Source organism: Manduca sexta, chromosome 18 (genome assembly GCF_014839805.1).
Source record: "Manduca sexta isolate Smith_Timp_Sample1 chromosome 18, JHU_Msex_v1.0, whole genome shotgun sequence".
NCBI classification, from domain to species: domain Eukaryota; kingdom Metazoa; phylum Arthropoda; class Insecta; order Lepidoptera; family Sphingidae; genus Manduca; species Manduca sexta.
The window spans coordinates 12,920,121-12,934,406 of NC_051132.1; the positions used below are offsets into that span (position 1 = coordinate 12,920,121).

The following is a 14,286-nucleotide window of genomic DNA, read 5'->3' on the forward strand; positions in this document are numbered from 1 at the left end:
ATTTCAATGTCTAACATTCGCGTAATAAGAAATCATTATACATTTTGTGCGTAAATTTTGCAAAGATCTAAGCTATACTTTTGCATCCAATATCGATAAATACAGCACTAAGCTCTGAAGCACCGCCCACATTACGACAATAGAGTTGTCCTGTCACAGGGCCGTACTTAGAATAAATTGGGGGGTCAAAATAAAACAACATATAGGTTACGGCAAGTTAATAGTATTATTTCGTACATGCTACACACATAATTACATTGTTCATAGTTCCACCATTAAAGTAGGTCACCGTGGAGCGGACACTACCTGATTTTGAACCTCGGACTTGTACACTTATTGCCATTACGGAATCATTAAATTTCATGCAACTCCTAAAAAATTATTATTCCTTTATCCTCAACGCAACACGACGTGAAGTAACATTAAATACTTTGTATTGCGGATAATATTTCGTTTAGTTCTTATGGCCGAACTTATTTTTTCTTTAGTAAAGTAAACTCATTCCATTTTAATACTATAAAATAAATTACGTAATCAACATTTGATCTTTACAATATTAATTTGTTCTTCAGTATATATACTGCAAAATTATAACGAATTTGTTCATTTTTAACAAAATAATTCATTAATTTAAAAAATATATCATATGCTAATGAGGTGATTGTATTGAATCCACATAAATAAAAAAAACTACAAAGACAAATTCCGTATTGCGAATTGTAGTTATTTAGAGCGCCAAATCAAAACATTGGAATAAAATCGAGTCTCATCAATTCGCCTGTTCACTATGAAACTGCTTTCAAGAAGCCGAATCACTCATGCTACATAAATTCAATTATATTATAAATAAAATTCCTTGCCATTTAAAGACGTCACATACAATAATTTTTTATTCAAATGAAAGACTTAACCATCACTTTTATAACATGCCTTCATAAATAAGCATTTTTAAAATCTATATGTTACATTTTTATTACTATCTTGGATGTTTTTGTTCCATACAAACGCAGTCACGCCTATATTCTCAAAGGCAATTAGTGCATTTAATGTGGCGATAGGTGCTATATCTGAGACACATTGCAATCTTAAGCAATTTAGGTGTTTTGTTCTAAAGAACAAATCAAAACTTAATTTGCAACATATATTATGAAACCAAACCCGTCAGGAGCGCATTCAAATGCTACCTTATATGTCACTAAACCAAAATCCTAAACCGGAACGTAATTAAATTAGTAGTAAATTATACATGCATTAAACATCTTTCATTCTGTTCCATTTCTGATCTCACTGCTCACCTAATATAAGAAGTACTTATATTGATGAATTCGAGTGCTTAACATTTAACATGCAACAGTCTTCGTGTATTAAATTACAAGAACTAAGCAATATTTGATGCAATCATTTGCAAAGAAGTTCCGCAACGTTGCATAAGAGTGAATGCTATGGTATTTATGCCACAAAGTTCAACACTTGTGCAGATATCTGACAATATCGCATGAAGTGTCAACTTTGATAAACATGTTAATCGTTGCATTGCGCATCAAAATGTGTAGCCAAGTAGGAGACACGAGCCATTAATAATATAATCAATAAAATAAATATCAATATAAAAAAACATTTTAACAAAACTCATTCATATAGATTTTTTATATTGCACATCATTAAAATACAAAATCAGGTAAACTTGAACAATTTTCCGCATCAAAAGTCACTTCAAAGTAACAATTCCATAAATCCAACATGACCCTCCACTAATCCACATGACCCCCAGCGTCCCACGTCACATCCGGCAGTGTCCGCACCGGCAACGAACCTAATACAAATCAGTTCATGTCACATGTGGGCGCCGGTCGCGCCGCGCGGTCGCTGAGTGCGGAGCGGGCACAGCGTACACATACAGGGTGCTTCATTAGAGAGGTATTATTTTTATGAGATTTAAAAAAGGTACGCTTGACATCTGGAAATTCAACTTATCGTGTAAATACGCTGTGCGTTCGGTGCTAATTTCTAATAAACGTGGCATTAACTATCAACAGTTGTTGATATTTCCATCACTTCAAGCATAGCCTTTAATTTTGCTCACTTTAAATTTTTATTAGTAATTAACTAAGAAAATGAATGGGGAATGGAATTGAAGTCTTACTCGACACCTCCAAATATGAGGCATTATTTTGATGTTCACACCATTGAAACCTAGTGTACGATCAGGAGTATCCAAGTGTCTGTTACGCGTAGAGGTAATACCCGGCCTCCGGCACTCAACAACCGCCCCCGCCCGCTCGACCCCGCGTTCCGCTGCTCCCCCGGATTCGTGCCGAGGTGGACAGGCAGCGTCGGCCGAGCGGCTTAGTTCTGCTCCCTGGGTCACTGGCTGTTAGCTAGCTCATCCATTCTGCATCTGCAAATGTTACTTAATTACAGCATATACTCTACACCAGGGTAAGCCTTGTCCTATAGAGTGCGAACCTTTCATGAGCATAAAATATTTGAATGGAAATATTAAAAAAGAATGTTATTAGTTTACCTGACGGCCATCTCAGCGACCTCGAGGCTCGGGTAATCCAATTCCTTCACCAGGCACAACACCGCCGACAATAGATTCGAGTTCTGAAAACATACGATGGGTGGTAGTTTCAATTTATTAGACCCTAGTACACTTGACATGACGATAGCTTTGCTGGCCTTCACGATTGCTAAATTAGACCAACTTGGAGGATGGGTTTCATCAAAGGATTGATTCAATTAAAATCACAGAGAACATCAGCCACCCACTATACTTCTTGCGACACCTGGTAAGCTAAAGGTAATTATCCGCCATACCCTAGCGACGGGGCGGCGCGTGAACCCGCGGTGCTCGGCCATCACGGCGGACGGGTACTCGCGCTCGCGCGCGCGCTCCGCCTCCCACGCGTCGCCGCGCACCGACCCGCCGCCTCCGCCGCCGACCTGCTGGAACGACTCCGACCTGCAACCATATAGCATTCTGAGTACATAGCCATTTTTATGTCAAGGCTACAACATCAGACATTTGAAAATCGTATCGAGGAGTAATTAAAGGCTCGAAAAGTGCATCTGTATCACTAAGTTATTTAACAAATCTTCAATAAGTCGCAAACAAACGAGTGACTGGGGCTTGAACCGAGATCACTAAAGACCTCTTTTGATTGATTACCCACGGTTTATGTTTTATTTACCAACATGACACTTGGATTTTCTAGTTGTAAACGTACCTATACTGCAGCACGAGTTTTTTATAGCTAAAATATGCCAAAGAATCTGTATACCTGTCGGGCCTCTCGTAGTAGGGGTCGTGGTAGTGGTGTGGTGGGGATGAGACGCCGCCCGCCCGCGGCTCCCCGCCGTTGGCGCTGTACCGGCAGTCACCGTTCGACGAGTACGAATAGTCCTGCAACGCACGCGGCTTCACGTATTCATGTTGTGACGTCACACGTCTGTATTATATGCGAATCCAGTAGATGTCGCATATACTTCAGTGTTTCATTTTCTTTGTTTCAGAAAGAAAGGTTTTTGAATTAAACTTTGTTAACTTGTTAATTACTCCAAAATCAAAGTTTACAAAGTTATACTTTTCATATGATGCTTTTCCGGTTTAGGTATTGGTTATTCTTATTGAACCACTCTGTATAATATTTTATATTAAAACATCATATTTAAAATAATTAAAAATGTTTTGAGGATTTTTAGTGGTATTTATTTTTGTATATTTAATATTTGTTAATGTAAACTGCAAAGTGAAGATTATAATTGTTTTTTAGTATTTACTACAAGCGTTATTAGTTGGTTATTGTTTATGAATTTTGGATAGCATATCGATAGAACAATGGAGAATGATGTGACGCTTATGCCAAGTGTTAAAGCATGTAAAAACTTCAGTTGAATTTTAGTATTATTGTCCTTTATCTTAAAAAAAGTAATGATGAATTTAATTGTTTATCTATAAACATGTTACTTTTATATTTTATGTTATAAATTTTTAACGAGGATCTATGGGTTACCATTTTGTGACCAAAGACACGTAGTTTAAAAACAAACGTAATCGTCACAGTGAATTATTATCTCACGGCATACAAATGATCACACGGGTACCTTAATTACGGAATCTTACAATTCATTACAATATGTTGTATAGAAGTTGTTTTTTATTAGTGGCAATTTATGTGTCACTTTAAGAATTGAGATGATTGTCAATAATATCTCAGTTGGTACGAGTGTACTCAAATGAGCTGGAGATATCAGAAATTACATCTTATAAAAATGTATTCGTATGTATATGTACCAGGAGTTCATGAATGTATGGTGGCGTGTTATAGCGACGTACCTTGACGCAGTGCGCGGAGAGCGAGTGCCGCAGAGCATGGGTGTCGTGAGCGCGCGCCTGCAAATAACACGCTCAGCGGGCGACCCCCCACGCCCCTCACCGACCCCCCACACAGGGTCGGACCGAGGGACGCGTGGGCACACATTTATATCACCGGACGATTGATGACGAGCGTGATGGAGGTTTTATTTGCAATTTAATTACAATGTCTATACACGTTTTAATACCACATTTTTATATAATTTAGAAGTAAGAAACAAGGCATATTGCACGCTTAAAGAAACATTTAAATATTAATTATTCTTTGCGCACATAGATATCGGTTTCTAATCTTAAAAAAATACTTAACCTAACTGTATTTTCTTTTACAAAGTGTCATTTAAGTAACAACAGCATTTTACCAAAACCACCCTCTTAAATATCAAATATTCCCAGTACTATACCTATCTTAACGCTCAAGACGCGTGCCTACCTGCGCATAACCTCATCACCTCATCATCAAACCGTCCCGGAAACAATTTCGAAGTAAATACAGTACAGTCCAATGTGTAGTTGTCCTGCTGACGCGTTACTCGGCAGTAAGCATGGCGGCCGGGCGGCAGACCCGCGGCGTGACTCGTGACGCTACACTACTGCTAGATGACAACTATGTTACTTTACTGGTTTCAACACACGTGCTTTGTTTTTTTAATATTTCCAATATTCCTTATTTTTTTTTAACCGAGTTTATGGTCGCCCTGCAAGTTATTACAGGAGATGTTACTCCGATATTGGCCTTTGTATGGGCCATGGCGAATGACTTCTTATGAAAAATAAGTTATGTTAAATAATAAAGTTGTTCCTTATTTAAATTAGTATAAGAAAAAAGTAATTAGAGGTGATTTAATATTTAATGTGATGGTTATCAATAAAATGAGAAAGGGGTGAAGAACTTAAACTCTAAATGGAATTCTTTATAAGGCATTTAGAGGGATCGAATAATCAGTTTCAGACTTCGGTTGCAATTCTATGACTTGAAGTTTCTATGAATACTTTTTAAAAAAAATCGTAAATTCATATCCGGGATGAAACCAGTAAATTCTCCATCATAATGAATCACTATAGTGAAGTGAACAACAGACCGAACAAATAGCCATGTTTGATGTACTAGGTTAATATGACGACGAGTTTGAAAGTTAGAGGAAGTACACTTTACCACATCCTGTGTTCAATACGGTCGCAAAATCAGACGGCGAGCGTTAAGACAGCACATTTCAAAATATACACGGCGTCAGCGCTTTTCTAAATACATCTCAAAACAAGTCGCAATTAAACGCCATCTCTCCGTCCGACTTTACAACAAACAAGATATAATGTGTTGGAAATACCTACGGAACTATCAGCTGACGTCACATGACTTAGTATAGCCTCATTAGGAAAATAAAACACTACCATTTGGTGGAAGGACTATTGAACTGAAAATGTTAACATTATAATGAAAAAGCCAATATGGCGCTACCGAAGCGGGTTTTTTTTGCTAATCAGGCTATAATGTTAATATTAAGTATGTGGAACAGAGAGGGCGCGTATTTCGCGTTGTCTCCAGATATATCCGACGGGTATATACTATGTTAATAGAACTTTGTATTTAATTTACTTATTTTTTAAACAATGTGTGAGTCTATTTGTTGGTACGCAATTGAAATCATTAAATTACTTTCCACTATAAAATTAAAGTTAAGTTCAAATTTAACATATCATTTCACTATCACTTGTATTATAATTTAAAGAACAAAAATACTGAAAAATATATGTGTATATTACCCAAAAGTAATCATCAAAATCCACTAAATAACTATGTTTATATCTTTGATAATGTTAATGACATCTAATCTATTAAATTAATAATACTTGACAAAACGAATATTTGTTTAATTTTACGCGAAAATATTGTAAACACAAATTTTTCATCCAAAAATGATTTCTAAATATGACCGTATAAAACAGCGACACATTAATGCCTTTGTTACTCTACACTAAATAGTATATGTGTGTGTGTGACGAGTGTGTGTGTGCGAGTGTGTACTCACGTCGCATTGCGAGCGCGTCATGGCGGGGTGTTCGTAGCGCTCGTCGGTCTCCGGCGACGAGCGCGCCGGCGCCGACCGCCGCGACGGAGACGCGGGACACTGCCACCATTACACATCATTAAAACCTCACAATATTGTAGGCATATATATCGCTTCTCAGTCACGGTATGCGCAACAGATATTATCCTTAAATAAACATGTGCATTTTAAGTGGCATAGTTTCTTGGAGTGTATTTTGTTCATTTACAATTTAATATATTGTGTACAGGGTGTTACAGAAAAGTGGTATCAACAACATTTCTATATAAAGATGGTAAAAAGAGAAAATAAAATTGTAATTTTTACAAACACTAATATTAATCTTTATTTTGAAAGGTTTTCTCTTCTTACGTTTAAAAATATTTTAAAAATAAATCGTCTTCAATGGCTAGGCTCAAAACCCAAACCTGTGGTTAGGGATTATAAACATGATTATTGATCCCTCTTTTTTGTAACACCTATATAACTAAAACTAAAAAAATACATAATATTTTAATTACAATTAATATTCATAGACATTTTACCCATTTAGTTATTTATTATTCAATTATATTATTTGTTACTATGTGTTAATATACTTCACAAGGAACAAATTATAATATATTAGTTTTTAAACTCATGCTATTAATATTTAACATCGAAATTAGTCGGGTATATTTCGTTCACTAGTCACTACCATTTATTACAAATGGATAGTAAAACCAATACAGAAGTAATACCGCTATGTAAGTTGCATTTATTAATTCCTAGATGGCGCTACTGTTTAAGTTACCAACAAATAATGAAACTATTACTTTAATAACCATATAGAAAATTCAAAAAAACCCAAGATGCGTTAACTCCTTTGTAGATTCCAGATGCCAGCATTAGAATCCTTAATTTTTTTCTAAGAATTAAAACTGTTGAAAATTAAAATCACTTTATGATGAATGAAACGAAAAAAAGCAGCAAGAGGCTGGCAAACGGATAATGAGGTTATTTAAAAATAAATTGTCACCATGGCTTCTGTGGATCTACAATGCGAGGGGATTTTTTAAATAGCTGACTATTAAAAAAAAAATTTGGATAGCATACTTTTTATAAGCCTGCAAAAAATCCTTGGAAAATTTCCTAAACCAAGAAATAAACAAATTATAACCAATTTTGTATACTTCTGAAAAGAAAAAAAAATTCTAACTGCGTTATTTTGTGGCCATCTTGCACAATCACCAGGTAAAATGTGCAGTGGGTGGATGTGCATAAGGCCCAAAAGGATAAGGGATAACCAGTGGCCTTGGCAGGGGAGAAAGTGCATATACCCCGCTGGAAATACCAGTGCCTAAAATATTTGATGCAATGAGGTGTAAGAGACAAGGCGGTGAAAAATGACAAAAGTTTAATTTGACTTTTCTAAATATTTTTTTAACGTCAGGAACGAACAATGACCATATTGATAAAAATATAGATTCCTACCGAGTTCCGAAAGTAAAGATACTACAGAAAAACGGGGTGAATAGGAATCAGGGGGTGAAAAATGAAAAACTCAGATTAAAATTATTAAACTGAAAAAAACTTTTAGACTATAACAAATTCAAACTTTTTTTACACAATTAAAAAAAAATACTTTTTAGAGTTTTAGCCCCCTTTATTCCTCTTCACCCCACATGAGGTGGGGACATGTATGTAGCACAGTGGACGGGTGTTGTTTACCTGCGGCGGGTCGCGCGGGGGCGCGTCGGCGGGCTCGGCCGCCTCGGAGCTGTCGCTGCCGCCCGCCTGCCGCACACACACGTTACCATGGCAACGGACTACGAACCGAGAGCCCTCTGTACAATGCACACTCTACACACCGCTACCTACACGGGCAGCTCAAGGGTCGCGGATCAAAACTGTTTTATAAAAAATGCATTTATTTGTGATAAATACATTTTTTAATTAACGCAATCCTGCACATGTTAGTATGAGATTATTACATGTAGATAAAACCAAACGTATTAGTGTTCAACACATATTAATGTCCCATGCTATGCATGGCATATGCGCACGTTGCCGGTCAGCACAACAGTTCAAGTTTCACACAAAATAATTAAGTTACTTTGAACATGAACTGCAATTTTTAAAACATATTTTAATCCATTATTTTGTGCCAATTAAATCAACTGGCAAACATATGCATAAATAAATATATTGTTAGGAATGACAATGCATCACTCATTAGTTATAATCAGACGCAGTTACCAGTAGTAGTTGTTATTAAAACATCATTATGAATGTAGGTAGACACACAATATCACAAATCGTGCAATTTCTCAACGCCATCTACCGGCGACATTGTGAACTAATCGATCACAACATTCAAACAGTGTAACGGCTTTGCGGTTTGTGCGGGCGCGGGGGGAAGAATAGACATTATAGGCTCCAAATAGTTGACATAGGAGAATGAAAGTTACAATATAATTATTATATCTGTCTAATTGGTATAAAATATTTTAATTAGCTCAAAATTAGTGTTAAAATAGTAGCAATATGTGATTTTATACCTCAATCTTGATATTCCCGCCATGTCTTCCTATCCCCACCACTCATTCAAACCGCAAGCGTGTGTTCAATCCTAGTGTCATAAAATCTTGTATTTCTCACATCAACCGTGTATGACGTCCTGTACGTGTGTATGTTGGTGTTTGTGTTTGTGTGTATGTTCGACCTGTTCGTGGGGCGGCGGCGGCTGTGGGCGCGTGTAGAACGGCTCGGTCTCGCGCTCGGGACTCGACTCGCACGACCGCTGCCGTCTGTACTGCCCATAACTCTCCTGCTGGAATCATAACGCAAGTACTGACAAATTTTATGCAAAAACCGACTGTATCTCCTTCAAATAACTCCCAAGTCGCATCGCCCTATCCCTTTATCCATTTGATTAATATCAGGCCTGTATTATATTCTGTCCCACTGTTGGGCACGCGCCTCCTCTATTACTAAGAGGGATTAGGCCTTAGTCCACCACGCTGGCTTAGAGCGGATTGGTAGACTTCACACACCTTCGAAATTCCTATAGAGAACTTCTCAGGTATGCAGGTTTCCTCACGATGTTTTCCTTCAGCGTTAACGCAAGCGATAATTCACAAAGAATACACACATATTTTTTTAGAAAAGTCAGAGGTGTGTGACCTTGGGATTTGAACCTGCGGATATTCGTCTCGGCAGTCCGTTCCACAACCAACTAGGCTATCGCCGCTTTTTATTAATGAAATAGAATCTCAGTAAACATATTTCATTTGATATACTAGGTGGTAATCACTTACCATTAGATGGCCTTTAATTTGATCTGATTGAGTAAAACAGTTACCTGCTGCGGGTATCCCTCGTCGTCGGAGTCTGGTATGTGAGCGCCGCGACGCATCGCCTCCTGCACCTGGAACCAACATTATACACTGGTATTGGTATAGTTGTATTCAGGGACATGTAGCTTGGCGCTTAGCGTCTCATCGCTTCAGCGCAGCGCTAGTAGTGTGGTTGCACCTTTACTTTTATACATAATATTATTACCAATACGCAAGTCTGTTTTAAATAAAATGTAAAAAAATGCTTAGACACATTGACTTATTAAAAATATTCACGAAAAACGTGAGCGGAAAATGTCACGTTTCATATTAAAAAAAGATTACACTATAGGAGCTGCAAGCAAATTCAGGTTTACAATACATTTAATATACACAACACGCACCTCTTCTGGATGGACGGAAACATTATCTAATTTCTCCAGATTGGGCAGGTTCCTGAGCACGGTCATCCTGTACCTGGAACACACCATCACAATGATTAACAAAATACCATTTGGTACCATTACACCACACACAACATTTGGTATGAAGACGGCATGTCATGTAGGCGCGGACGACTCGCTTCAAAGAACATAAACGCGGTCAGTTCCATATACAAAGTTGGTAACTGTGTACTTCTGTGTGCATAACAGAATCGCGCGTCGACAGCATAGGGCCCTTAACACCCAATATATCCTTTATAAATTAGCCATATTTAACCACTTAATGACAACTTAGGCTGGCAGTTAACGTTAATTTACCAGTAAACAATATCACTAAGCTGCAACTAGACATTGGGTTCATAGTAAGTAAACATTTCGACTCACTCTGGATGCTGCGTGCACGGATTCTCGTCAAGCCATAGACTGGTGAGGTCCGGCAAGTGGCGCAGATGCCTGATCTCGCGCAGGTCCCGGATCTCGTTCTTGCGCACGTACAGCTCGCGCAGCCGCCGGCAGCCGGCGAAGTCGCCCAGCGTGCGGATCTTGTTTATGCTGGAAACATAATATAATCCATATCAGATATGATATTTTGTAAGATCTCACTATCGAGCACACTTCTGAATTCGCAGTGAAATCTACACTATCGTCATAAGGTGGGGATGTCTGTGAAGCGAACTATACTCAATCATAAGTGAAATCTTTTGTATATCACGCTAATTTGTATTCGGTAACAAAGATTTCAATAGTCTCTTCACTTCACGGTAACTATTTTTTAACAGTATAACACTATGGAACTAAAACATCTGTATTTGAATTGATATAAGATCTTATTAAATGACAAGAAGTTACGACATAAATTAATAATTCAATTGGTTTAAAATTCAAATCATTAACGGTCAGTCGCACGCGATTGGTAAACATCACGCACTGCCGGCCGTCGATTGGCCAATGTTTCCCGCGCTACGCTCTGATTGGTTACGCGTCCTTGCACCGCGACGTCGGTTCCGCCGTTGCTGCAAGTTGTTGTTAATAGCAAAACATTGTTTTAACGATTAATCGTTAATTGATTACACGCCGCGTTAAGTCAAGGACGTTTTGTTGGTCGGTTACCTATAACTTCAGGATGTTTGCTAACATTTCAAGTAGTTTCTTATATTAAGCCCGTATATATTGACCCTTGTACTAATGCCCACACATACATACACTACACTTGTACTCGGGGACAAGAAATAAGGTATCTAGTGCATCCATTCAAGGAGTTAGCATACGTCTCATGATGTTATAGAAATTAAATCCCGAGCAACTTAAACCTGTCATTTGAAATCGAATCCAGAACCTTCCGCACCCCAGTCTGCTGCGAGAAAATCATTAAGGTGACCAGGTTTATACCATCACAATTCTATATTGAAAAAAAGTAAGCTTGGCCTCGCAGCCACTGATGCTGTTCCATCAGGGTTTTATAAAGGCCGACAATGTGTCGACTGGTGAGGGCTAGTGTCTTGTCAATCTATACTTCTGGACATCAAGCAACTTATAATCCATTGCTGTGAAATCACCTGCTGCACAAAAGGATTTATGAGTGCTGACTCTTGGAGTCTAAACGTACCTGAGAGCAAGCACTTCCACGTTGGGCATCCGCCGCAGTAGACTCACGTCGCCCAGCTCCGCGCCCCTGTAACAATAAACAAGTCATATTAATTACGGACTCAAACGTGACCAAGGCGGCGTGGAAGATATCTGGTAGAAGAAAGCCTGGCTGGTTTCATTTGTCAAGGAGGCTCGTATCCACCACTTGGATGACATAAAGGCTTCTATTATTACATAAAAAAATTAACAGTTTATAAGTATTTTTATAAAATAAATACCACAAGAATTTTATTATTTATTCTCGAAAGTTATTTAGCCCAAGTCTATTTTTGGTGCAAAAATCCATAATGAAACGCGTAATGAGCTACTATGTTGCCTCATTAAAAAAGTAGTTTAGCAATGTGATTTAAAAGAGAGATTGTAATATTATTTTTTGGAAAGTTATTAAAAAATAATTCTATTGAGGAATTTTAGTTGCATAGTTTATTTCTAAATCATTTTAAATCTTTAATTTTAAAAATTGTATTGTAAGTATGTATCAAGAACATCGCTATTTTTCTAATTCCTAGATTTATCATTGATCCTTTTGGACATTAGTGCTTAGACTGCTACACCGAGGATGGTGCCTATAATGTGGTTATTTCCGCGAATATAAGGAACGTGATCTAAAGCCCGCATCTCATCGCGTGCGGACAACAAAGCAAGGTCGACACACGCAGAACTTATTGGTATTCACAAAGCGTACTTCAAGTACACGATGCTGGTACATTTAGGGACGATAATTGTACAACATCTGTGAATATGTGCTTTCATAGATCCTACCCACCTTCCCAATTAACATTGTATTAATTCAGTGGGTTTGTCCTGCCATGTTGAATGATTTAGCTGGTGGTAGGATATATTTTATATCCGCCCGGATAGCGACTACGACACGAGATGTTAATCCCTCCTTAGTGGATTTACTCCTCACGTAAATATGTTGCGTTTCGGGATCAGCCTTTGTATATCCGGTTCCAACAGGCCAGCATAATTGTGTTCACTACCGAGGGGTAATCATCTCTCATCAGTCAACATTCTATTGGACCCCACTCCACTTACGATCAGAAGCAGTGGGACCACTTTGCCATACCCATTAAAAAAAACATCTACCGTCAGAGAAAGCCTTGCTAGACAAAAAGTATTTACTGGTGGTAGGCCTCTCGTATACGAGGAACCGTCTGGGTACCACCACAATGTATCTTTGTACCGACAAACAGCAGTGGGCGTCCACTGTTGTGTTCCAGTTTGAAGGACATTGTAGCCAGCGTTGGTGTGACAAACGAATACAAAGTTTATTACTAAGGCACAAACGTGAGAATGGTAACAACTTAGTTACTGTACACTTGTTCATCTTAACTCTGAATGGTTAAATTGTTTAGGAGTTTATAGTCTTTTTTGTAGTATTTGCTGGACTCAAATGAATAGGGTACCGGACTCATTTTTGTTCTTTACTTTTATCAAATATTTACATAATATAAATTATAACACAGAAGGAATTTTTAAAATCCGGTAAAAAAGCAACAAGTTATAAGTCTATGAATTTCGGTGGAAGGGGTAATTAACAAGAAACAGAAAAGAGACGAAATATCCACATGTGACGTCATCGGGAATTACGACGCGTGCGAAAGAAAGAGATGTAGCGATATCCCCACATCGCGCCCACTTCTGCACATTACAATATTTTAAATATGAATTACTCGCTCATTTTTTAACCAATTTTTATGCAGTTTTCGCAGGAGTACTTCTTTTTCATATTATTAACCATTATATATAGAATAATCGCCAAAATCAAGCATAGGCCGGTCCCCTATTATGTGTTCTTTAATGTTGAATGATCTTCATTATGCCTAAACACAAATGATTACCCCAACCATCCAGGTTCTCCATAATTCATGCCCTTCTTTGACGATATGACCCACATTAGTCTTTTACCTACTAAAAAATGATTCAGTCGTTTCGACCTTGCTATAATAATTTGCAAATGTCCTATTTGTTCTTATTGTATATTACGCAGTATGTCCTCAGGTGGTGTGTGTGACTTCATGACACGTCATTGAACATAACGTGAGCATGTTATTGTTTCTCTACGAATAACAAATGTATATATACTCACCCTATTGTCTTGTGTAAATCGCGTAAATCAGAATTAATTTTAACTCAAATAAAATGTATTAAAAGCTGTTTTCAATCAAAGATCTGAATCACTTTTTTCGATCCATCACGAATTTGACCCAATCAGAATAAAGTTTTCTGACATGATTACCAATGACTTATTGCGATTAGTTTATTCTTTGGACTCGGATTAGTATTGGGATCGTTCATGAAAAACGGCTGTTAATAGTCCGGCAAACGAGATAACGAGACGTCTAATTTAATTAAGAGCGTTTACGTGCCGCGCGTGAAGTCAACTATAGGTAATTCTTCGCAAAATTCACTCACACAGAGCCGTTGCGTAGCTGTGTGCGTAGAGTTAG

General features: G+C 37.8%; 1 protein-coding gene across 6 annotated transcripts in view; it reads right to left on the bottom strand.

Moving 5' to 3' along the window:
* Positions 1-203: 203 nt before the first annotated feature.
* The window catches only part of LOC115444529 (transposon Tf2-1 polyprotein), a 56,471-nt gene continuing 42,388 nt past the window's right edge, over positions 204-14,286 (bottom strand). The window contains exons 2-13 of one of the 6 annotated variants that reach the window (XM_030170332.2): positions 11,793-11,858; positions 10,571-10,738; positions 10,148-10,220; positions 9,770-9,835; positions 9,131-9,235; positions 8,137-8,202; positions 6,409-6,507; positions 4,340-4,396; positions 3,285-3,406; positions 2,821-2,965; positions 2,525-2,607; positions 204-2,398 (exon numbers count right to left, since the gene is read on the bottom strand). In XM_030170332.2, coding sequence (XP_030026192.1) covers positions 2,365-2,398; positions 2,525-2,607; positions 2,821-2,965; positions 3,285-3,406; positions 4,340-4,396; positions 6,409-6,507; positions 8,137-8,202; positions 9,131-9,235; positions 9,770-9,835; positions 10,148-10,220; positions 10,571-10,738; positions 11,793-11,858 — 1,084 coding nt within the window. In that variant the 3' untranslated portion in view covers positions 204-2,364. Of the gene's footprint in view, positions 2,399-2,524; positions 2,608-2,820; positions 2,966-3,284; positions 3,407-4,339; positions 4,397-6,408; positions 6,508-8,136; positions 8,203-9,130; positions 9,239-9,769; positions 9,836-10,147; positions 10,221-10,570; positions 10,739-11,792; positions 11,859-14,286 lie in introns of all 6 variants that reach the window. The other 5 variants (XM_030170331.2, XM_037440050.1, XM_030170333.2 and 2 more) reach the window with 5 other exon arrangements.